This window comes from Falco biarmicus, chromosome 4 (assembly GCF_023638135.1).
Source record: "Falco biarmicus isolate bFalBia1 chromosome 4, bFalBia1.pri, whole genome shotgun sequence".
Classification (NCBI taxonomy): domain Eukaryota; kingdom Metazoa; phylum Chordata; class Aves; order Falconiformes; family Falconidae; genus Falco; species Falco biarmicus.
The window spans coordinates 112,642,528-112,667,920 of record NC_079291.1 but is presented as its reverse complement, the minus strand read 5'-3'; the positions used below and the strand labels follow the sequence as shown (position 1 = coordinate 112,667,920).

Below are 25,393 nucleotides of genomic sequence, written 5' to 3'. Positions count from 1 at the left end.
CCATGTCAGAAAGGATTCCAGGTTGTTATAGTACAAGGATTTCTACCTTCTCTCACTGCTGCAGCCAAGGTTTCTACCTATGCAGAAAAAAGAGGACCAGGTTGAAGTTGTTGTTTCCCTGACAATGGTGATGTAACATAATGCTCACTTAGTACAATGGGAATGTCACTCCTCCCTGCTCTGAAACCTCTGCCTATGTAACTGAACTCTTCCAGACTTCAAGAGTACTGCTGTTGCAAGGCAGCTCACCAACCACTAGAATTTCCCACTGGAGTTATGTTAAATTTTAGAAACATATTATTTCAAAGGTGGCAGTTTGGGCTTTGCAGAATAGAACTGTTGATTTTGTTTCTCCTGAGGAAAAACTAAAGATTGTGAGGAATGAAGATGTAACCTATCCTAAAATTACTATATTCTTATGTTGCTCTGTTTTTAGAAAATCTTTTAGATCCTTCTGTTACCCCTGAACTAGAAGCTGAAAGTTAAACTTCTCTCTCAGACAACTGAGGACATGTCCTGGACAATCAGGGTTATGTCCTCGTTGGGGCTCCTTTCTCCGTAGTCTTGCATGTTACTTGTGTACCTGCTCTGCTCTTGCTGCTTTTCCGGTGAGCAGGTTAAAACACAATTTTACAAGCTCATAAAGAGCAGGAGACTCAATGGTTCAGTTGCAGTGCCTGCACAGGAGGGCTGAACAGCCAGGGAACTGGGGGCTATGGCTGCCTGCAAAACCAAAACACAGCTGTTGGGGCTAATTTTAGGTTCTCTAGTCTTGATGCTAGCCCTGTATTCCAGCAAGCTGTTTGTAAGTCATAAGCATTCCCAAGCATGTCCCTGAGTTACAGTGGGAATGTTAATGTGACCTTTCTCTAAAATTGTATTTATAGAGGCCTCTGAAATAATGAGAGACATTGGAACAGCCATCCAGTATCTGCATTCAATGAACATCGCCCATAGAGACGTCAAGGTGAGTCTTGAAAGTGTGTGGGCAGGGAGAAAAGAGCATAAGGCAGAAAAATAAATGGGCAGTGGTGGTTTAAATAGATCTAGGAGTACAATCAGATGGTCAGAGTGTTCCTGTACCTTTGCCAGTGTGAGAATGGATCTGTTCACAACTAGTTTGCAACTAGTCAAAGGTCAGAATTTTATGTATGCTAATGCCTCCTAGGTGTGTACAGAATGCAGAAGAATCTCGTGATAGTCAGATGGTTAATTAAAGAGGTACTACCAACTTGCAATCCAGTTAATTAACAAGAAAATAACACTGCCTGAAATGAACTTATATTAGATGCTATACCTCTATGTACAGTCTTTGCCAGTTATTAGTTGTTTTCAGATTTATACTTGCCTAAAAAGACCAAAAAAACCCCCAAAATCAAAAAACCCACACCCAAACCAACAACCAAACAAACCAAAAACCCACCCCAAAAACAAACACCACCACCCCCTTCAGAAACAGGAGCAGTGCATATATGGGAGGAATAATACCAATTCCATGCATCCAACCCACTTTACTAGTATATGTAAATATTTGGGAAGATGGGAAGGTCTCAGTTATTACTATGTGGAACAGTGTTTTATTAGCTAAAGTTTGTACCCAGATCTTGTAGAGATTTGACAGGGTTTGTAGTATTGTATTTTGTGTTCATTCTGTAAAGTGCACAGTATAAGCAAAGACAAGGTAGCTGCGCCAAGGCATTTCTAGTGCAGCGGTACAGCAGTGTGATGGAATGTGCTGGAGAGCAGGTCACATAATGATAGACCAAGGCATCTGATTGCTTCTGCAGTTCAGTGTTTGTGAATTTTCTACAGATGCTTCTGTGTGTTTAGCTGGAGGGGAGCTGCCATTGCTTGGTGTCACTGAGGGGTGGGTTGAGGGTTCTTTACGTAGGAACTGGAGAATGACTTAACAGTTCTGAGACTAAAAATCTATTCCCTTTTGTGGAGCTATGTGCCATTGCCTATCACCAGTGCAAAACCTGAAGTGCTTAGCCCCAAACACCCCTTACACACACTCAGAGAACTAACATAGAAATGGTACAAATTACTTAATAGATCCTAAATCCTGTTTGCTTTCAAGCCCTTTGTTCTTTATGTCCCTAAACACTAGCATGTGAGAAGGCATAGCTTCCTTATGACTGAGAAGCTAGAAAACAAGTTCAAACAGTTGCAGATTCTGAAGATGTTCTATTGTCCCTGTTCTTGTGCACAAGAGCTGTGTGATTCTGTGATTCCTCCTTTGCCAATTCTGGTTTTGGGGAGCCTTTATGGAGTGTAGAGCAAGAGTGGAATTAACTTGGGTTTCAGGGTGGGGGTTGGGGATGGGGATGGACAGGAAGGGACCTGTGTCTGTGTCCGTTAATTCTGATGGCGTTATGTCAGTTGCTCATTGAGAGTTTGGCTGATGACTTCTCTCGTCTTCTACCTGAGCTACCTGAGTGCAGTACAGAGTGCTGTCACATCAACTGGTGTTGATTAGACAGAACAGTCCTAGTAAGTGCAGTGAACTAGAGAGAGGTTCAAGAAGCCAGACTTGATGCTAATCGGACATGATGAGAGTCTTGTGATGGCTCTCCTAAATACCATATTGAGAAGGATGTTGATCCTTAGTCTGAGCAAAAATGCTACATGTTGGGAGGGAACTTTCAGCATGCTGTGGTGGAGATGTGAGAGAAATAAGAAGACCCAGATGCTGGTGGTGATCCAGGCAAGCAGGAATCGTTTGACCTTTCAATTCAGTAGAGACATCTCTTCATTGTCCAGTTTATCCTTTCTCTTGGTGGCCTTTCAGCCTGAAAACTTGCTTTACACCTCTAAAGAGAAGGATACTGTACTCAAACTCACAGACTTCGGCTTTGCCAAAGAAACCACTGTATTAAACGCGCTGCAGACACCCTGTTATACTCCTTATTATGTGGGTAAGTTATCCAAGATGCATTTCTTTTCTATTTCAGTCTGTCACCTTCGCCCTTCTAGTAGGACAGTGAACTGTAGGAATAGATGGGAAATTTTCTATTGTGAATGTAATGCAGAGAGGTAGCCTGCAGAATTTAACTGGGATCCAACCCAAACATAGTCTGCTTCCAGTACAGCTCAGTTCTGCTCTCTTCCTCGGCTGCAAAGGAAACAACCTTAACAGGGGATGCAAATGAGGAACAAGGAGAAAGTACATGTTGCTTCTGATTGCACTTGAAGTAATCCAGATGTTTCCTTTGAATGATGCAATAAAAGCCATAATTTTAACTCAGCTTCATGATTATTTGGGTGTTTCTTTGCGAAACGTCCCTTAGCTTAACTAATGCAATAAAAGATAACAGGAGAGTATTGCCTCATCTGTAAAGCTTCTTAAAGCTGGCAAATGGAGGAATTAGTAATAAAAGACCAACATGACTTAATCACAGCTGAATTTTTGCCTGTATTTTGTATCTGGTCCAGAGACAGAGCACCGTGTAATGAATGTCACAGTAGACTGTCCTTTATGCACTCATTTTAGAGTACATCTCTTTTGGTCTTTGAGTTAATAGCCATTCACCATATGGTATAACTGAGGCAGTCCATGCTTGGAATTTCTTTGGAGGAAAGGGTTTAATTTTTTGAAAGAATTGGTTCATTTCTACAATGTAAGTTTTTTATATTTTTTTGTATTGAAAGATACTGTTATTCATTGTTAGCAGATCATACGTTAGCCATGGGTTTTTTTCTGATGCTTTCTTTATATTTTTGTAAGACGGGATTAGTGATAAAATATTAAGTAATTTACACATACATCGTTTTATGCCTTATATTTGTATCTAAACAAGCTGACATTTCCCTTCTCAACACCTTCTTATAAACCAGCATGATTGCTCATAAGTTTAGAGAATCATTTTCCTCACAAAATCAAGCTCCCTGCCAGTTCACCTGCCTCAGGGGAAAAAAATGAAATATAATGCTATGGAAGCCAAATTAAAATACAGTGCTCTGTAGCTGCTGGAGATAAACACACTCCATCTAAGTATCGTTCAAAATTTTATCACAGCTAAAGTAGGTCCTTTCTGTTCTGATTTCTGGAACATATGCTTCTGCCTCTTTCAACACAGTGTCTCCCTGTACACATTTAGCTATAGCTCCTTCTGCTTCTCTGTAATCTTAGTACTCTCTTGAGCAGAGAGACACTAGGGTGAAGAGTAGGGCATTTTGCCAGCTTCATTCCTCCTCTTTAAAGCTACATTAGATGTGTTTAGGAACTTGTCAATAGAAAATAGTACCCAGTTCCTACAGTGAGTTGCATTTTTTTAATGCCTCTGATATTTGTTGATGAAGTGTGCTGCTACTTATAAGGTGATGGAGAGGAAAGAAAATATCTGGTACTCTGTTAATTTCTGGGTTTAATCTTCTTCAGCTCCAGAAGTCCTTGGCCCTGAGAAGTATGACAAATCGTGTGACATGTGGTCGTTGGGTGTCATCACATATATTCTGTAAGTATTTGGAAGGAGGCTTGATTAATAGAAAACAGACATATCTTGTTAAATCTGCTCTTACAAGTAATTAGTCACTAGGATCATGCAACCTGCTCAGGAATATGAGCTTGTATGGGGCTTTTTAAGAGATGAAAGGACTTTCCTAGTTAAAGAGTTCTTTTGTCCACTCTAACAGCCTCTGTGGGTTCCCTCCATTCTACTCAAACACTGGTCAAGCCATTTCTCCAGGGATGAAGAGAAGAATTCGGATGGGACAGTATGGGTTTCCCAATCCAGAGTGGGCTGAAGTGTCAGACGAAGGTAACAATGCTCACTGCTACTGATGAGTGTGTGCATGGTGTTGTGCAGTGATGGAGTGCTTACAAGAGACTATTTCTAAAAGCCTGTCTTAGTTTTTGTTTCCCTTTCTTTTAGAATTTAAATTAATTTTTTGTAAAGTGTTACAGAGGATGACTGGGAACTCAGATACTAGCCAGCAACCTAGGTACTACAGAAAGTAAAGGACTGATGAAAACTTTCTTTCAAATTCCAGCTAGCACTAGTGAATGCTGAGATTAAACCCTCTGGAAACAAGTCTTTAATCCCGAGAAAGGAGACTGCCAGGACAGCTGCAATGCAGGCTGAGTTGGAAGAAAGGCAAACTGTCTGAAGAACTCATTCAGTCTTTTCCCTCCTTGGTGATACAGCCAAGGATGGCAACTTTTCATGCTAGTTTTTTGTGATGTGTGAACTTGCCAGCCACCACTTAAATCAAGGTCAACAATTCATTTTGTATAAGTCATTGACCAAAAGCTGCTGCTGTTCAGCTGTGGCCTGGATGGGTTCAAACCAGTGTCCTGAAAGTGGGTGTTTTTGGTTCCCTCTTATTCTGAGAGTCTCCATAAGCTGGAAGTCTCACCTGCCTGTCATATTAGAGGGAAAGGTCAGCAACCTCTGGGCACATCTTTTTTTCTAACAAGCCCTTTATCTTGCTGTTGCTAGCATGCTGTTGTCTCCTGTTTAGCAATAACAAGTTATAGTTGGATAATACTGTCATCTGTGGCATTTTAACCCCTCATTGGATCTCATGGCTGCTTGTGCAGCATAGACTACTGAACATTAATGAGGAAGGTGTTTTGCTTATGTGTTTCTGGTTTAATATTTTGTCTGCCTTGGGTCTTGTTCATCTTACAGCAGTTATCAAAACACCAGGAGAGCTTGGCAAGAGGACATGCACTTGGAAAATCTGTAGGGTTTCTGTATGCTTGCCTGAATGAAGATAGGTGCCTTCTACCTTTAAACCTATTAAGGTCACCTAGTTTACATGTGCTCTTTTAGGCTGATCAGGCACCGTAGCAGACTGCTTTTTTGCTCTCCTTTGTACTGTTCTTGTCATGATTTTCTTTATCTAATTATTGCATCATTGCATCATCTATGGAGACTTCCTCTAAATTCCCCTCCAGCTTCTTGTAACCACCTTAACAGGCTCTGTTGTCCCCTGCTTTTGTTCCCTTGTGCATTTTAGACTTCAAGTAATCTCTACTGTAAAACTCCTTTGCAGCCTCTCTCAACAAACTAAAGTCTCAGCTTATATCTCTGGCAGCTTCTTAGAAGCATTTAGTTGTCTTGCATTTGATGTTTCTAAAAGAGAACTTTTACTCAGAAGTTTTTCTAGGTTCCCCCAAGGAAGTTATGTGAACATCTTTCTAAATATCATCCCTTGGATGCAGTGTTCCTGGTCTGTCACCTGCATTAATGAAACTCTTGTCTAGACTCTCATCATATCTCCGTTACTTAGTACTCTTGCTTTGGCAGATACCATGTTCTCAGAAACTGCTACAAAGCCTATTTGTACAATCTATTTCTTTGACTTTGTTGTCCTTCTAGTGGCCTCTCAGTTGTCAAATAAAAGTTTATTGTCCTTTTTTTTCCACAGCCTGTGCTAGTTTTTGTCTTCTGTCATTTCCTAAAACGTCAGCTTATGCATTCATTCAGCCCATAATGCCAAGCCTGTTGCCATCTTTCAGACAGGCAGCTTGGCAGCTTTCTGTTCCCACGTTTCTATTTTTCTCAGGTTCTTGCTCTCAAAATGGTTTGGTGGTGTAGATAGCGTAGCTGGAATCCCCAGGCCTTCATCTTTCCTTCTTACCTCTTGTTCTGGATGTTTTCATGTTTTGACTCGTTAAACATCGTAACCTACCTCACTGTACATGGCTTCTTAACATGATAACAGCAATAGGTAGGTATTTTGAGTTCTGCAAAATTATCTTTTTTCATTCAGCAGGTCTTTCTTCTCAAGGTGACTTGGGAACACAGTAGTAGACTACAACATGCCATGTTGTTTTTCAGCCAAACAACTGATTCGCCATTTACTGAAGACAGACCCGACAGAGAGGATGACAGTTTCTCAGTTTATGAATCACCCTTGGATTAATGTGAGTTACATATATTTACAACATGAATTCTTACATGCAGATCTTAATGTAGCTCCACATAGCACGGCAAAAGAAGGATGATGATTACTGTTAACAGAAGTTCATCTGCCTGTAGAACCACAATTCTTCTTGGTGTTACCAGAGGACACATAAAGAAAGACACCCACAACAGTGTCCTTGGAAGCAAAAGCTGAATGTATCTGTATCTTCTCTGAGCAGTCAGTCACTGTTGACTCTGCAGCATATGCATGTGTTACTCTCTTTAAAAATACAAAAATAAACTGTATGTACTTACTTCATCAGTGCAGGATTTAAAAAGAGCTATTATTAGTGGTCCCAGGCACCATTGTGCATAGCTGTGTTAGTGTGAACACAGTCCTGTGCTTAGTGGGAATTCTTATCCTTGTTTGGAAATGTGTGTGGGAGGAGCAAGGGTCTCAGCTTAGTACCCAGTAGGAGATTGCCAGATAGGGTGGTACACAGAGCTGTTAATGGTCCCAGTTCAGGTTTCATTCTGTGACTTGGTTGAATTTACTTTTCCTTTAAAAATATTTCTTTGGGGGGGGAAAAAATACTCTATAATATTAATATTTCAAACGAGACGAGAATCTCAGGAGTTACCAGACTGAGTTTCAGGATATCATCTCTGCTCTGTAGGTGTCACTCAAAATAGCAGATTATACTTCTCACATTTCTGGCCTGAAAGTCTTGTCTTGTCAAGACACCAGTCTTGTTCTCACTGCCCAAAAAATCATCAGCCAGGAACAGAATCACTTGTACTGTAGAATGCGCTTTTCTCCCATAGTGCTTTCTCTGTCTATGCTGATCCTCAGAGGAAGGGGCAGAAACAGAGGCATGACTAAAGCATTTCTTTAATGCCTGTTTGAAGATCAGAAAGCCCTTACAATCATATAAAAATAGCTGTGTAGCATCCTGATGAAGTAAATGGATGTGTTCATTTAGAGTTGTGAAAGCTGAGAAATTGGGGTTACAGAGATTCTGTAGAACTAGAACAGAACCTAGACAATGTTTCTAAGTCTTTTTTAACCAAACAAAAATGTAATCATGTTTGGAATAAATACCTCCAGCTTTAAGTGTTTGAACACCCAAGAAGGAGGTATTTCAGAAGTCAGCAGGCGATGAATTTCACAGAATGAGTGCCTAATAGCTAAGGAAGCTACCACCTACAGCGACACATGTCACTTGAAATATGCATATAACCAATTAATAAGGAGGAGATTAGAGACAAGGTCTATAGACTCCACTGCACCAAAGAGCTGTGCTAGATAATGTTCCTGGAAGAATGCTCTAGGAGCTGCAGATTGGCATTTTTTTTCTGCTGAATGTATTTTTCCCATGAGGCAGAGGGAGGGAGAGGGAAAGACCAACATAGTGAATGTCTGTGTTCTTCCTTGCACAAACAGCAGAGCAGGGTGCTTGTCTCTCCTTTTTCTTCCTTTCTTTTTTTATTGTTTTTGATAAATGGATAGCAGAAGTATTATTGTGAACTATGCAAAAATTGTCAGTTTAGGTGTAGCACATAATCCTCCAGTTAGCTTGTAATTAAGGAGTTTTTTTTTAACAAGTAGCAGCTCACAGCAGATAGGAGGGCATCTTCAACACCTGCTAAGGCACATCACTAAAGCCATTCTGCTGGTTTTCCGTTTCTCTTATCCCAGCTGTACTTAATAAAACTATACCCTGGCCAGCTAGGGTCCTTTTCCAGAGGCTGCACAAGTCATGATTTCTGCTTCCACTTCTGTAACTACTGCAGTGCTTCTGTTAGCCTGGTAGTGTAAGCACTGCTTCCAACGTAATGCTTCTTTTACAGTGATATGTGGAGGGATCTCCCTAGATTTTGTTGGCATGCAGCTGTGTCTGGTGTAGGATCCCACAGCAGCAGACAGCAAGTTTGGGTAGAAAGCATAAGGAAGGTAGAATATCCAAATGAAATTATAGTTTGGGTTATGGACCGGCAAGAAATACCATGATTCTTGCTGAATTTAGCTAGGGAACTATGCCTTGTGCTTTAGAAATTGTACCTTATTCTAATTTAAAGTATTTACTGATCTTTTGTGGCAGGTGAGCATAGATCTCAATTTTGTGTGTAAGAGCATCTCAGACAATGCACCGTGTTCTGAACTGTCCCGTAGTCTGAATAATAGTATAATTTCCTCTTTTGGGCACACTTCTGATCTGATAAACTGGTAATCTCAGTTAATGTATATGTACGAGAAAAGGTCCCACAAAATAAAGGTCAGATTAACCACTTTAAAACATTGAGTAATGAATAGTGAAATGACAGTTAAAATCTAAAATGTACATAAAAATTTACCTAGCACATGGTTATTGGTTGGACTGGAAGGGGGCAGAGTGAAAGAAACTCAGCACTGATTTTTCTCTCCTTTTGTTCTTTAAAGATACTGTCATGTGGGGACTAAAGTCCTCTTCTACCTCACACATGAATTGGCTTGTGGGGTGATTGGAAGCATGAATAATGAGGGCCACCAAAGGACATTAGATAAAGTTTTATGCCCTGCATACACATAAAAGAGCAAGCAGTCACTTCCCAAACCTGATTTTGCAGAACACTTCTTTCAGAATTTTTCCCTTTTCTCAGAGATCAATGGCAGTGCCACCAACTCCTCTTCATACTGCACGGGTCCTGCAAGAGGATAAAGACCACTGGGATGAAGTTAAAGTGAGTCAATTGTAGTTCAGATTTCTTGAAGTCAAGTCTGATAAGAGATTAGATGGGCTGGTTTCTCTGCGTTTGCTTATTTCCTTGAAGATTGTGGCTATTTTGAATACAACTGTGTTAAACAAGGGAAGCATTAACAGTCTTGGTTACAACAGTAGTGTACATGGTAACTGTTTAAAAAAAAAAAGCTATTTGAGCTTCATCTGACAGCCTTACAGCTGTGCCAAGTATCAACAAAGATTATATTTATGATCAAAGGTATTAATGATGCTACCTGCTGAGCCACTGTATGTAACCACAGAGGAGAAGGGACAGTGTTGAGGAAGTTTCAGGTTCATTATAGTGAAGTGAAGAATATGATGAAAATCTAGGGGGACAGGGCAGGAGGGATTAAGCTGCATTGTGGTTTTCTGCTCTGTTCTTGTATTGTAAAACACCATGAAACACCTTAGCCTTGTCTTGTTATGACATTTGGTGAGAGTGGGGATAAACATATCTGTCTTTCCCTTAATCTAACCAGGTGCCTCACCTCCTGTTTGTAGTAATGGCAGCTGAATGCTCCCTGCACAGTGAAATTATAGGGCAGACTAAAAGTTGTATGCAAGCCTTAACTCTTTCCTGCTGGCCTTTATGACACGGGCATGCATTTACAATTAATGATGAATTTTCTGCACTTAGTGCTTTGTGTTTTGATAATTGCAACATTTCTATAGTGTATTTTACAGATTACTGATTCTGTTTAAATTACTGATGTATAGTCTCAGATGTTGAGCTATGTAATAGTAAAATTTCATAGGACCTAGGCAACATTTTCCTCCCAAGTCAAAAGAGGTCAAATTTTCACTTAGCCTTCTTCATCTCCATGTTTCTGAGAACTTCTTATGTTTGTGCTATGTTTATGTATAGGTCGCAGAGGTATTCCCTTGGGCCACCAACATTCCCGTAACATTTAATCGGTTTTCTGTTCCTGAACTAAATGCCTAGACATTTACTTAAGCAGATTTTTGTTCACAACCTTCTTTAAAAGTTTTAAATTTGCCTGCATTTAAACATTAATCCCAGCTAAGGAAGCGTGTGAATTCGAAGCTCCTAATTTTAAGCAACTTTGTATGGACTCTTTATTCTAGTTCCTGCTAGCCTAGTTTGGTGACAGAGCAAGGAAAGCAGTGGTTTGAGTCTAGTATAAGAAGCCCAGGCTCAGTAGCTGGTGAAGGCCCAGAGCCAGCCAGTAAGAAATGCTGGGCATAGGGACATGGTGGAATTTAGGCCAGTGGAGTGTGGTCTTGCATGCTCACATATGAAACACTGTCTGAATAGTTCCTCCTGAATGAGCCCATCACTAGAATGAAGCCTTTAGTCATAGTCCAATGCAGCAGAAAGGGCTCAGCTATTTCTGGCTGTAGTGTAACAGAGGGTTCCTTTCTGTACGTTCATCTCCTGCAGTAGTGTTGGAGTAGTAGTGTGCTTTTTGCTTCAGGGTTTTCAATAAATTTCTTCCTTGGTTTCAGGAGGAGATGACCAGTGCTTTGGCTACCATGAGGGTGGACTATGATCAGGTGAAAATCAAAGACTTGAAAACATCCAACAACCGTCTCCTGAACAAACGCCGTAAGAAGCAGAAGCAGTCAGGTGCCTCTTCTGCAGCCCCAGGGTGCAATAACCAATGAGAAGAGAAGCCAGGGACCTGTAGGTGGAGGGTAAACGTTAAAAGGAACAATTTAAAATAAGTGCGATCAACTCAGTCTGTACCACAAGGCAATGAGACCATGAAGAAGCTATCCTGCAAAGAGTGAGCAGTGTGAAAGATTACATTTTTATAACTTGAATCAGGGCTTTGCTTTTAAAGGCTAATGTATATGACATGACTCTGTTGCAGGTGCAGTAATACCAGAAAGGTTATGGGGTTTTGTTTTGGCTTTAAATGTGTCAGACAAGAGGAGAGAGCAGGAGTCAGTCTCAGCATACTAATGCACTGAAGCTTTAACAGCCATCTACAAAAGTAACTTCTGCTAGTGTTTAAAACTTGGGAATAGAGAAAATGCCAAGTGTTCTGCTAGGAGTGTTTTGGTAGTTCAAACATGAGTACTGAGAAAGAAGAAAAATGTCACTGCTCTTTATATGAGTAGCACAGGTGCAGTTCTATTATGTATGCATCTGGACAGTATTTCGTGTTAGAATTGGTAATAGTCAATATTTCCAAACTTAGCTCCTATAGTTACAGAATGTCACCTGTATTCCTGTTACAGGAAAAGGCATCCATACATTTCCATTTTCATAAAGTCTTCATGTGGTCTCATTTGAAGGTTTGAGTTTGTCATGTAATCTCATTTGAAAACATGTACGTTTTCTAAACTGTAACCATTGTGTCACGTCAATGCCACTGTCGGGCCCTCTCTTGTAATGTTTTTCATTTAAATGGTACTTTATGTGAAGATTTTTAATAAGGATTTAATTAGTTGAAAGTATCCTGCAGAGAATATTACTGTTCCTTTTGGATCCACAACCTCTAGGGCGTGCAACTGGACATGCAATTGTATACAAGAGACTGCTCTGGAAGAGGCACTTCTGAAATTCAGGAAGAAGTGGCAAATGCATGTTCTCTGAATGGACCCTGGTGTCTGCCAGCATTCCTTCTGGTAATTATCTCCAGATTCTGTGCCTAAGATGTGCTGATCGTAGCAAATTTTGGGGTGCTGGGGTTGATTTGTTTCCTGGGGTCAGAGAGGGGGAGGATGCTACTTCATTTGCGGTGTTTTTGTCAGTGTTTCTGGATCCAAAGATTTTCACCACCTAAGGGACATTACCTACAAGGATATCCACCCATTGGTTTTTTCCTATTCTAATTCTTGGTTTATGAGATTCTAGCCTTGGTTTGCTAGTTTATTTTACTTTGTGATCAAAATATTTCCTCTCGCTGTGTTTTGATTATTTTTTTTTTAAGTTGAGGTGACACAAATATTTGTGAAAGTATTATTAGTCTAGGCTGAAAATTATGTGCTTCCAGTGATGCAGACAAAAACTGCTTTGAGGTAGGCGCACAGAGTACTGGTGTGTTAATAGGCTCGGAAGAATGTTAAAAGACAAAAAGGAAAACAAGGCTCCAGACAGGATCTGAATCGTCAAATCTGACTGCCACCTAGATCTTGTTACCTCCAACAAGGATCAATATGAGGCTTTGGACCGTGTCTGGGGAGCTCTGTTCCCATCTTCACAGTGTTGGATGAGACCTCCATTCTCCTTTGTGAAATGGTCCTAGGGTTTTATAAACTGATTTTAATAAATCATGTTACAACATTCCTTCCTCCTGTCACCCCTGGTTTTGTTGAGATGTTGCAGAGTTTGTACTGCCTTGCAAGTACATCTGTGTCGAAGGTGATGGAAAAGGGGAGAAGGGGAGTGAGTGTTCAGTGATGTCCACATTCAAAGGCTACCCAACTTCAAGATTTTTTTTAAGGGTTTTGTTTTAAGTATCAGTCTCTGCAAAGATGTGTTTTAAAATTATTTCATGTTTATCTAGCATCTCTATGATTATAGCACATCCAGTATATTTTATCGTGTTACTCCTAGAAATTATGCAAGTGTTATTCACTACCTGTAAATGATAATACAACAAATGAATAGTTGTGATGTGTTCAGGGTGCAGCAGCTGGGATTAGAGCCAGATCCAAGTTTCTGTCCCATGCTATCCAAATTTTTGAGGGTGCTATGTACATCACTGCTACCTTCCCATCTCTGTGCCCATCGGGGTGATACATGCTCCCACTAACCCAGTTAACACAGCAACCTGTGTATGATGTGGTTATGTCCTGGCTGCCTTGGGGGTAGCATGGTATTGAAACTGTCACAACCCATGTGTTTGCTTCTGTCTTGCCCAAAGTTTGAGCAGGAGCTTTTGGTTTCCAGCTGGTGCTGCCTTGCTTGTCAGTTTGGTCTGGAGCTCTGAGACATGGTATCTCTTCCTGAGTAGTTTTCCATGGGGAACTGTAAAGCCCATCTGGGCCCGATTCCTTCCTGTGGGTTTCCAGTCTTAACCGGGCAGCAGTTCAGAAGCTGGAGTGATGGGTGATGCATGCGGGCACAGCACCTTCAGCTTTCGGTCCCTTCAGGCAGGACAGCACCATCTCCTCGGGTTCGGACTTAAGAGTGCTGGCGGCCCGCCCTGCACAGACAGCGTCCAGGAATTCTGTAAAGCCCGGCGGGAGACTGAGGGCCTCAGAACGGCAGACGTGGGGGTGTACGCGGGTGTTGCCCGGCAGCCCTCGTGCCCACTGCAGCCGAGGGAGGCGGCGCCGCGGGAGCTGCGCAGCTGCTGACCCGCGCCCGCTCGGACCCCGCAGCCTCCCGCAGCGCGGCGGGGCAGGGGCGGGCTCTGGGCCTGTGCTAAGCGTGGCCGGCTCAGCCGGAGCTGTGCGAACTGCGGGGACCTGCGCAGGGAGCTCTGCTCGTCGCCCCCCCTCGACAGTGCGTACCGGCCCCCCCGGCGGTGCGTACCGGCCCCTGCGCCGCCCGGCGTCCCCCGGCCCCGCGGCGCCCCCTGCTGGCCGCAGCGCCCCCCTGCAGTGCTGGGGGCCGCGGGGGACCGGCCTGAGCATCGCCACCAGCCCCGAGGTCCCCGGCCTCCCCGAGAGCTCCCCAGCCCTGGTAGCTGGCGTCAGCTGAAAGCTGCGGGGTCTTGGGGCCTGTGGCACGTCGGTGCTGTCGCCAGCGCCCGCAGGGAGCGCTGCCCGGTGCCAGCACGGGCGCTGCGCCCTTCGGGCCCCGCGGCGCGGTAGGTGCGCGCGTTGTGCCGAGGGTGTTTCCTGCCGGGCTGCGGCCCCGCTGCGGTACAAAGAACCCAGGTGTGCTAGTGGTGGTGTTTGAGCCTTGCCTTTTCCCCCCAGCCATACAGTATAATAGTCTTTTTAGAATCTGCTGCTTAGAATCCAAATTTATAGCCTGTTTTTAGAAAGGATAGGCTATTACAGAACTGATTATGCATTTGCATATTCTTCAACCATATAGAAGAGTTAAAGAGCTGGGAAGGGAAAGAAGAAATGAATGGTCAATAGAGAAGGCTTCAAGGAGAACACAGATTAAAAGGTCTATTTATTTTTTACAGCAGAAGCTATAAAAGGACTGTGCACAATTCCCCGCCCCCATTCCTTTTCATAGCAATTGCTTATGGGCCGCTGCCTCCCCTTGTATTTCCCTGCACTGTACTCCTCTCATACACATGCGTTCTTGCTCACTCAAGTGCACTTTCTCTGATTCACACACAATCGCGTACACGAGTGCAGATAAAATTCCCTCCCTCACTTTTCCATTTCTTGCACTGCACACTTTCTTACCTCTTTGACCACGTGTGCCATATGATGACCCTTTTTTTGACATGGTACAATTAAAAACTAACATTAATGGTAAGCTCTTGTCCTACTTCTGTGTTTTTCTATTTGTCAAACCCAGCATGCAGTCCTGGGATTGCTTTTTCTCTCTTAACACTTCACTGCCTAGAGTCTAGAGGCCCAATTATGTAACCGCTTCTGACTTGGCTGACGTGAGGGATAATGGGAATGCTACGTACTCAGTTTGATCTAATTTCCCGTCCTCTTTTCAATTCAGTCTTTATTTGGCAAAGGCGCTTTTGAGAAAAGGAAGATTTAGTGAGGAGGAGAGAGCCAAAGCTTTTAATTACTTGCATGTAATCATGACTACATGTACTGTTTGAAACCTGTGTTACAGATTAACACCTCTGCTCTACCTTTGTCCAGCTGCTCTGGTCTATTTGCACGCTTAGCCCAAGCATGAAGTCAGCCCTGGGAGGCAGCTCCGCTGTACTTAATGGGAGGAAAACTTGCCCTTGAGGATGCACCCCAGCTCATTCACCAGTGCCCTTTCACACTCACTAACAAACCACAGGGACAAAGGGAGTGAAGGCAAGCAGAGAATTAATTTATATGTGGGAGAACTCCTTTCTTCCAAGAGTACATGTTTTAGAGAGTTTTTTGTGGAAATACCAGATTCTCTTTTTCCTGTTTCAGTATTTCCCCTCTTCACCTGGCTGTTCTCAGTAGTGGAGCTGGCATGGCTGAGAGTGAACATAGTTAATTCTCTTTTAGAGAGCCTAAACAGGATGAAGACAAGGGAGCAAATTTGGAAGGCAGAGAACACATACTTGAAACCTCAAAGAAAACAAAAATAGTCAAAAATTCTTGCAAGCTAACAAGAAGTAAGTTTACTACAGGTACATCCTTAATGCATCTCACATCTAGAAAACTGAAGTTAGAGCACTCCTAGGTAATAACATTTGCTGAAGAAATGTTTCCCTGAAATCTTTGCACTGGGTAAGAAAATGCTTTTTGAGTATTAGATACAACTTTAAAATAGGGGGGGGTAATATTTTTTTTTTTAGTCTTGTGTGGTTAGATGTATTTGATGAGGCAAAGTGAGTAGAAATGGGGGATGATATGTCATGTTGAAGAATAAGATAAGAAAGTTTGCTGCTGTATTCTGCTCCAACTTATTTTTTACTGCAAGTGCTACCTCTGTGCAGATGTAGCAGGATAGATTCAACTTATTATTAGACTTTTTCACTGCTAGAGAAGGAGAATCTTGCTGCACTCTAGGGAAATGTGGAAGATAACCCTGTGGCTGTAGATGAACATCTATATTGGTAAATCTGTAAATGATGCCTGGCATTAAATTCACTTCAAAATTTCCTGCCTCATGAATCTACCAGGTGCCAAGCTGTCACAGGTCTGCTCTAACTGCATAAAGGCACAGAGGCATCGTCATACAAGTTTCCTCATACTACTTGAGACTGCAAAAAGGTACTGCGGTGGTTTTAGCTTCCAGAAGCCAAAAGAGAAAAAGTGCAGCTTTCAAATAGCTGGAGGTGACATGGAAGGGCCAGGCTATCTTCTGTCTGGGGAGGGGTGGTACTTGTAGTGTACAGATATCTTGACCTTGCTTCAGTTCAGCTTCCAGATCTGATAATAAATATGTTTTAGCTGTGTGGGACTGCTGGCCCAAGTTACTAGTGAAGTCTCTGCCGCTTTGACAGCATGCTGGGGTTTGTCCACCGTTAGCCACTGCAATGTACTTATTTAGTCCATGGTTGCAAACCACTTAGTATTCTTGGTCATGGGGCTGCAATGAAGCTGAAAATTAAAAAAAAAAAAAAAATATGGAGGTGTTGCATCATTTTCTTCCATGTTAAGCTTCCAGATTTATTTCTGTTGAATTTTAGTGCATTCAGGTTAATTACCAGTATTGCTGGTGTAACAAGTGTCTCTTGCTGCACCTACTTTATCTGTTAACAGTGAGCTAAGTGCTTCTTTTTTAGAGCTTCTTTTTGTCTTTTTTTATCTTGAGAGTTTTATTCCAGTTTTGAAATTAAATGGCCTGTCTATTTTGCCTAATACTGTTCTCCCAAAACTTCCAGGCTAATCCATTTGGGAAACTTGGAAGATGTTCTCAAGAGATTTCTTATTGCTTAGCTACTGAAACATCTGCTAAAGCTGAGCTCTTTAAAAAAAATGAAAATTATTTAAATGTGGAAAAGAGTGGGTTGATCTGGAAAAGAAACTTCTCAAAAGACTAAAATTAGAATGGAATGTGTTAGAAGAGGAATACTGGTGGGGGAGGAGGAGGAAGGTTTTTTAAAACAAAAATGCTGCTGCTTGAGTAATGATCAAGGAAATTCTGGTTGGGATATTAGCTGCTGCTCCAGCCCAGAGCAGTTCCTGAATTCAGAAATAATTATGTTTCCCTAAAGATGGATATACATTACAGGCTCCATTTTTTTTTTTTTCCTGAGGTAGTCTAAAGCAAGGCTCAGCTTGATGTTTATAAATGAGACTTTTGAGTAAATGCTCTTAGTATACCAAATAAGTGGCCCAGTTTTTAGAGCAACTAATAACTGAACAAATATGCTTTGCAGATTAAATTCTGCTCCCCCAAAGCTGCTTGAGTGAACTCCCTTTCTGCTTGCAGAAACCTTGTCAAGATGAGGTTAACTTTCTTTTTTGCTTTCAGACATTTTGCATTTCTATCTTGCACTTTATCACTGTGTGTTTGACCCTTGTCTTGAGTAAAAATCTAATTATTTGTCTCAAGGCCCATGTTCCATGGTGCAATGTTTGTGTTTGGGTTCTTTTGGCTCAGTTACAGTTGTACCACCTCTTCTTTTATTTCTGAACTTCTTGTGGTGTACAGTATTGGAAGATTTTCAAGGAATCCCACTACGTGGCAAGAAACAAGAAACTACGTTGTATGTAAAATGATAAGGAGGAAAGTTCCGAGCAATGAGTAATAGCAGGAACAATATCCCTCTGAGGGTAATAGAAGACCTCCACAAAGAAATTAACCCAGCTGGAACTTAATACTTTTTCTTCCTGTTTGAGAATGGGCTGTGGGTTTACTGTCCAATATTTATGGGTGCCTCCTTTAGAGATAACCCAAAAGGATGCTGGTCTCCCTTCAGCATCACAGAAGTCCCCTGCTTGATGGTGTGATGAGCTGCTCTGCCATGCTTGCCTCACTGAGACTCCTCCCAGAGGCTGATGCACTTCTTCCATCATCATCTCTCCTACCCAACGTGCTGCAGTAAATGGAGGGGTGTAAGTGGAGTCATCAGCTCTTTCAGCTCCTGCATGGGTGTTTTAACCTTTGCTTTTTCTCAGTTTTATACAGAACAAAACATTTTTAAATTTCTTAGGAAATTATCTTGCTTTAAAGTCCTATTTCCCATGGGATTTAAGCTTTTTTTCAATCAGCTGTGTAAAGCACGGTGCTCGTGTCCTGCATCATAGAACTGTTATTCCAGAATTTCTTGGTGGTGGTTGTACATTATCTCACTGACAAGTAGCCAATTAGAGCAGAAATACTTCTATTTCCTCCTCCTGACTTTTACGTCTTTATGTGGAATACTTACTTAACTACAAAGAGTGAAATGAAGTGGTCTAGTTCTCTTCCCTTCAAATCCTTTTATTTTTTTCTTCTTAATTTTGTTAGTTTGATGTATTTTATACTGCTTGGAAGTTATGAGTATTTGCTTTAAAGAGATTTGACTGCAATTTCAGTTTCTTCCCAAAACATTAAAAAAAAAAAAAATCCTATTGAAGCTTTTTGCTATAGGATATTTTAAATCTAAGGAGTAGGAAGGAGTTGAATTTCCTGGTTTAAAGTGACTCAGCTAGGTCTGCCTCCTTGTTTCATAACGGATTCTCTGCATCCAGCTCAGACCTTGGCTGGCACTCAGGAGAGCTATCAGATGTTTTCTTGATTAATTTGTCATGCCTGCACAAAGTCAGGTTTTAAGCTGTTCCTCGAGGATCCTGGAACAACTGTCTAGTAAGAAATCATTAGATTGAGAAGTACACAACTGTGTCATAAGGCATCTGGTGCTTGTCACTTGAAGCTTCCGTCATCTCAAGTTACAACAATTATATGGCTGGCTAACAGGAACTCAGTAATAATAAGTGATTACTTTGTTAATATTGTTTACTTTCATAGCTTATCTACAGTCATTTGTGTGCACACACATACACGTCAAACTTTCTTCCCACAACTACAGTCTAATATAAAAAGTTTTATTTCTATATGAAACCTAAATGGTGGTGCTATTCTGTACTAAAGCAAATAAATTTTAAAGCATTTCGTTTAAGCCTGAAACTTTTCTGGGTAGGATTCCTGAGGTTGTGTATTTCCCTTTGGAGCAGATTTAGTTCCCAACCTCAGGTATTTATTTCCAGTGAAAATATGAAAAGGAAGTTCATATTTGATAAAAAGAACATTGATATTTGTATGCATGTATGATCGCATATGTTGAAGTAATAATGTGGAAGAATCTAATTAGGACTATCCAGGCAACTGAAAACCTTGAGCTTGCTTAATTAGAATTAACTCCTGTATATGTGAAAGCAGAAATTTAATTCGAATTTCTGTTAATCAGAAATACCATCATAACAAAAATTATTTATTTAAAGACAGACCTGGTAGCTTTCTCTTTGTATGATGATGATTTCCATGTCAAAAGTGATTCTGTGTGCTTACATCTCTGAAGTCATATATCGTAAAGTTTAGTATATGTGAAAGTATTGCAAATGTTGTGGCCCAAATGCTTTCAATTCAGAAGTACAAATCAAATATATATTTACATATGGAGAGATATATATGCTGGCACAAAACCTCAAAAAGTTCAGTCTGAGCTTTTGTTGTCACGTTCACTTTTTTTTCTTCCCACAGCATCATTAAAGTAAGGTTCTCACTGCCAGTAAATGTCTGGATTCATGTCTTTTGTCATCTCTTTTCTGTCTGCCACTGGACATTGCTTAGTCCAAAGAGGAGGAGGAGAGGGGTGGTGAGGAGGAGCTCTGGCTGGAATTGCCTTTATTCTACATGCGCAGATGGGGCCTGGCAGGTCAGGTAAAAGGACGTTGAGTTAGTTGTCTGTACATACTGCTCAGTAGCTGTACCTCAGCTCTATAGGAAATTTCAGTTTTGTGGGAATCTGCCTGGCAGATCATGGCCTGTCACCCTGTCACCCTGTCCCTGACGGCAGGCCCACTCATAGTAGGTGTATGTCAGAGGAGATTGGCACGGAATGAGAACCTGTCCTGTAATATGAACGGTGAGCAGGAGTGAGCAGCACGTTTGCTCTGAGGGCTGGACCTCTCGTACCTGGGGCATCTGGATGCAGGAACATAGTCCCCCAGCCGGGGATACCAGCAGCCCTCCCCACTTCTGGTCTGCTGCACTGTGTGGCAGATGTGGGGGAAAATACCCTGTGATGGAGTGGTGGTTAGCCCTTGGCTGACCGCTTTTAAATCATACTCAGGTTTTTGTTCTGTTTCTCCTGAAATAATTGGATTATAAGAAGAAAACGATGTTCTGTTGAAACAGTCTCACAGAGAGTTAGGGAAGGGCTATTTTATTTGCTGAACGCTAGCTTTGTGTTGATTTGTGTGTCACAAGCTATCAAGGAGCCTGGTAAAATATTAACTTTTGATCTGAAATGCTGCCAGGCACAAAGATGTCAGCATATTTGTTGACAGGGCTCAGACCAGGTTTGGAGGTGGTCTGCCCATCTAAGTCCTGAGAAGCCCAGGTGACACAAGCTGATGTGTTGTGGCAATGTCAGAGACCAGTGATGTCCGATATTTGTGTCTGCCCCAGACAGCTGCGCATTCTCATCTAGAAGGATGCAGGGCAGTAGATGGTAATTTCTGCAAGTGTTTGAACATATTTTAAGCAGGCACCTCTGCTTGTGTGGCGATTGGCAGGGACAAACCCTCGTATGCAACCAGTTGTCACAAAAATGGAAAAATACCGCTCACGTGATGGAGACATTATACAATAGGAACAGGAAAAGAAATCATCAGGGGATGGCCAAATGCTGAATTTCGTGTTCTGTTGGGCTGTATGTTTAGCTCAGGGCTTGAACATCAGCCCTTGATATAGAAATTAATAGATTCTCTTTGAAAGCAGATCAGAGCATGTTTGACTATGCACCAAAATGCAGAAATATAAATGCTAGGCTAAATTCCAAAATTGAGCGTATGTGGCAACAAAGGAGAAAGAGTATATAAAGTGCACAAGCAGACCTAGCATCATGCCTTATTTTGGAAATAATTCATAGTAATCCAAACATTATTTAGAATGCTATCTGTGGGCATTAAATACTTGTTTTATGAAGAAACTCTGCGATATTCCTATCCTTGAAAGTTGAAAGGGATTTGTTAAACACCTTACAGTGTCTGAACTAATAGTCCCAGGGTTTAACTCTGTCTGTGCTTTCGAGCGAGGCAAGAAAAAGTTGATTCTGTGCATCCAAAAGGAGCTGGGATGAAGTGTGGGCTGCACTGAGCATCAGTTCACCTGTATCTGCCTCTGCAGCTGTGGGACTGCAAGGGAGAGTGAAACCCAGGCCTCCAGGATAGCAGAAGTTAGACTTTGAATTCCTGTAATTCCTGTGTTGGAGGGCTAAACTGAGTCTACAGTAATTTGTTTCTCATTTAGTCCTTCATCTTCTATCTTTATTCAAGTCACTAGAGATAGGATCACTCTGACAGTTGCCTGCCACATTCGTGATAAATGAAGAGCCCTATCCATGCACACAGGGCGAACTGCAGAGCTTGGAGCATGTGCTGACTTCCAGAGACCTGACCGTGTGCTGCTGGAGGCAGGGTCCTGTGTCTAGCATCACAACTGTTGTGTTTCTCACACCTTTTTTTAATCATTTTTTAATGGGAAAAGTGTGGCCACATAAGAGACTCCTGTGCACTTTTTGATTTGCATGTGTGTTCCTTTCCACTGTTTTCCTGGACTAAGGTCTCTTCTGACCCAAACAATCCTGTGATTCCATGATTTACACTGCCCTGGAGTGAACATTCAGAGATCATCCTCTGATCATGTACTGTAATCACTGGCAGACCCAGGCAGCAGTTATTGACAAAGAGGAGATAATGGCCCTTTGAATGTCCCCAATTAGGATAATTCTGGTTTTTAGCTGTTCATTCATTAGCAGAGAAGTAAACAATGCAGACAGAAGGTTGTGGAGCAGGGTGTTTATTCACTTGTTTTCTAGCCTTCTCTCTGGATTAATGAAATGACTCATAGACAGTAATAATATGATTGGAGGGGAAAAAAAACCCCAACAAAAAACCTGGAGGTGGGACATCTGAGGCCAAATCTTCCTGTCAGGACACCCACATCTCGCCATACCTACATATGTGATTTGATTCTCTTTGTTAAATGTAAATAATGGATCAGTTTTAAAGATGGGCAAATAAATCAAACGGGCATCTAACAAGTGCAGGCTGGTTTAGATACGTGTGAAAGAAAAGGGTTGCTGGTAAGACTATGCATTGCTTGTAAATGTTTCTGTGCAAAACTACTTTTAAGTATTCATACCTTCTCTGCCTCTGAGACACGGAGGATGAATGGTGTGCTTCACACAGGTGTGTAATACCTGTTCTATTTCTGCCTCTGTGCTGCCAAACATACTCTCTGTGTTTTTTCTAAAATGCCCATCTCATAATCATGTGCAAATCCTTACCAGTCTTAGGAAATAGTGGAAGTAGAATAGTGAGACTACTCTGATTTCAAAGGCAGTGAAGGACTTAGTGGCCTTTGAGAATCTGGAACTGAAAGACTCGGAAAGGTTACATGAGTTTTGGGCAGAGAAGGAAGCTGAACACAGAGCACAAGTGCACTTCCAGTGCCAGCCCCTCTTGGTCCTCCTACTGTAACATCCCAAGGAACACTCAGACCCATCTTTGTGAAGATTATATATCTGCTTTTGAACTGTTTACTAATAAAATTCTACAAAGTTTTCATATTACAAACTACAGGAGTGATGAAGCATAGGTATGTTTTAGCTTAAAAGTGGGATTTTTCACCAAGGGTCAACAAACTGAAAGCAGGACAAGAGAGGAATAACAACTGGGGAAATCCTGAGAAGAATTAATTATAGCATGTACTACCAGGCAACTCTGATGTTGAAAAATATAAACTGAGATGCACCTATGTGATAGTTTCACATATAGAAAGTACTGCTCAGCATTTATATTAGATTCTGAATTTGTAATAGTTTCTGTGTTGTCTAAGGGAAGTAATATGTATAATGCTGTCATAAAGATCTCTTTGAATATGGCCTTTTTCTCCATAGGAGTACGTATCACACGGAAACCTAAACCCCTCAGCTAGCTTCTACTCTGAAAAATACTTAATTTATAAATTCTCCAGAAATTGGAATATAGCCAACATGTTCTGCTATTTATTTTACTTTATTTAAAACTGTTTATTGGTAGTTTCTATGTTATTTCAGTTTGAGAGGAGCCAGTATATCTGTGGTGGAGATTTAAACCACACAAAGCAAAAGATTAAGCTGGAGAAGGCAGAGGAACTTGTCAAAGCCTGTAGAGAAGAGGTGAGGATAATTAATCAGACAAATGGAGATAGAGAGCAGGTGTGCAGAGGAAATAGCCTGCTGGAGCAAAAGGCAGTAGAATGGAAAGAATGTCAGAAGAGGTGGGTTTTTCTCTATTTTATAAATTATAATCTGTAGGAACAAGTTTTTCTTGTCAGCCTGGATTCTTATTTTTTGAAAAAATAGCCTTACAAACAGTAATCAAGGCACCAGCATTTTATATGGTTTTTAATTGCAGTTTTTTAATGTAATATAAATAAATTGATTCGATGTTGACCATTTAGACAGTGGGATATGAAGCTCACTCATGAGATTATGAATTCTAGTAAATGACTAAAATATTTTATATGAAAAAATATTTTCTATAATATGAGTAAAAGAAGTACATTAGAGATGCTAAACTGGGAAGAGAAAAGGACGTGTAGGGCAAGGGCAAAACCAGTTTTCCCTTGGCATGTTTGTAAACCAAATATTGCAGTATTTAGGTCAGTACAGGAGGCAAAAAATATGATATATAAACTGAAGTCAAACTGAGTAGTTAAGGTTTATATCAAAGCAGACAGGCTAAGGTCAGTCCTCCCATTTCTCTGTGCAGCAAAGTAGTGCCACCTACTTCTCCAGGGAGCAAGTGTGTGGCTGACAACCCCAAAGACCATGAGAAATGGAAATTCATTCACTGCTTTTGCAAAAAGAAGCAGTTGGTACCATGTACAGTTTTGAGATAGAAGGGAAACGCTCTCTGATTCCGTTTTCTCTGCAGTTCCTACACAGGAATGCTGAGGAGCCCGTTGCTACATTCAGACTTTCCAGGTCCTGTCTGCACCTTTTCCCTTCTCAGGGCAGTACTGATGTGTTCTCCTCACCACACCGTTTTGTTGTTCCCTGGAGGCTATAGAAGACTGGGAAGGGATGAGCACCTACAGAGGGTTTGCAGAGCAGATCAAAAGGGTTGGCTTTCTTAGATGACCGAAAGGAAAAAAATTGGAGGAGTAATTTGGAATGAATAGGAAGCAGCAGGAAGAAAGGAAACCTGAGGGATCCAAACACCATGATCCTACAGATTTGCAAATGGGATCATCTCAGGTGATGGCACACCTGAGCTGATTATCTGTGGTTAGTCTGCCAAGACTAATGTGAATGCCCACTTCTTTTCTTGCAGCTGGTCTTTCTTCTGACCAAATTGACTAGGAAATGCTAACTGTAATGGTGTAACAACAGCACAGCTGAAGAAGTGTGGACAGAGGAATAAGGTTCGTTAGTAATAACTGTCTGAAATACCACCTGAGTATACCCAGAGCATTAGAGTAGAAACAGAGATGTGTGGATCGGGCCCTCTTGGGAGGGTGGGCTACAGAGAAGTGGATTCAGAGCACTCATTCAGATCATTTCTCCTTTTCATTTGATTGAAGTTATGCCTTCACTATGAAGTTTGAGCTGACACTAAATTACAAAACGATGTCTTTTGAGCCAAGTAAATGTCAAGTGGTTTGTAATTGCAGTTTAATAGTTTGATTTGCTGTTCCCACAAAGATGAAGGCAGAGGCCTAAGGTGGCCCTCTTGGTGTCCCTCTCCTTGCACAAAATTTTTATTTGTAAAAGTATTTGGCTTACTAGTTTCTCAGAGTGTTCCAATAATCATAAGCTAGCTTTTTGCATGAGGAATCAAAGACTTTGTTCTATGTATGTAGGAAAAAAAGTTAACAGAACTTTTCTGTTTTAGCTGCAGAGGAAGGAAACTACCAGAGTTGTTGCAGCAATTCTCAGCCTTTTTTTTTTTCTTTCCTTTTTTGGAAGTTTTTTTTTAAAAAAAAACTTTTTTGGGGGTTGCTTTTTTGTTTGTTTTAATTAGAGGAAATGCTAGCAGAGACTGGTCAGGACTGAGAGCTGAAGAAGTTACTCTGCATGCAAG

General features: G+C 41.4%; 1 protein-coding gene and 1 long non-coding RNA gene across 5 annotated transcripts in view; both read left to right on the top strand.

The window, feature by feature from the left end:
• The window catches only part of MAPKAPK3 (MAPK activated protein kinase 3), a 50,582-nt gene extending 37,710 nt beyond the window's left edge, over positions 1-12,872 (top strand). The window contains exons 5-12 of one of the 4 annotated variants that reach the window (XR_008821405.1): positions 888-967; positions 2,792-2,918; positions 4,382-4,457; positions 4,636-4,760; positions 6,789-6,874; positions 9,476-9,575; positions 11,084-11,131; positions 12,086-12,138. Coding sequence is in view for 3 of the 4 variants with exons in the window: in XM_056335611.1 (XP_056191586.1) it covers positions 888-967; positions 2,792-2,918; positions 4,382-4,457; positions 4,636-4,760; positions 6,789-6,874; positions 9,495-9,575; positions 11,084-11,131; positions 12,086-12,238 (776 nt within the window). In the remaining variant the exon portion in view is untranslated. Of the gene's footprint in view, positions 1-887; positions 968-2,791; positions 2,919-4,381; positions 4,458-4,635; positions 4,761-6,788; positions 6,875-9,475; positions 9,576-11,083; positions 11,872-12,085 lie in introns of those variants that run through there. The other 3 variants (XM_056335611.1, XM_056335612.1, XM_056335613.1) reach the window with 3 other exon arrangements.
• A 2,501-nt stretch (positions 12,873-15,373) lies between these two features.
• On the top strand, positions 15,374-17,630 carry LOC130148796 (uncharacterized). Its single transcript, XR_008821670.1, has 3 exons — positions 15,374-15,895; positions 16,291-16,381; positions 17,494-17,630. It is a non-coding gene; the product is annotated as an uncharacterized LOC130148796 (long non-coding RNA).
• The last annotated feature ends 7,763 nt before the right edge of the window (positions 17,631-25,393 follow it).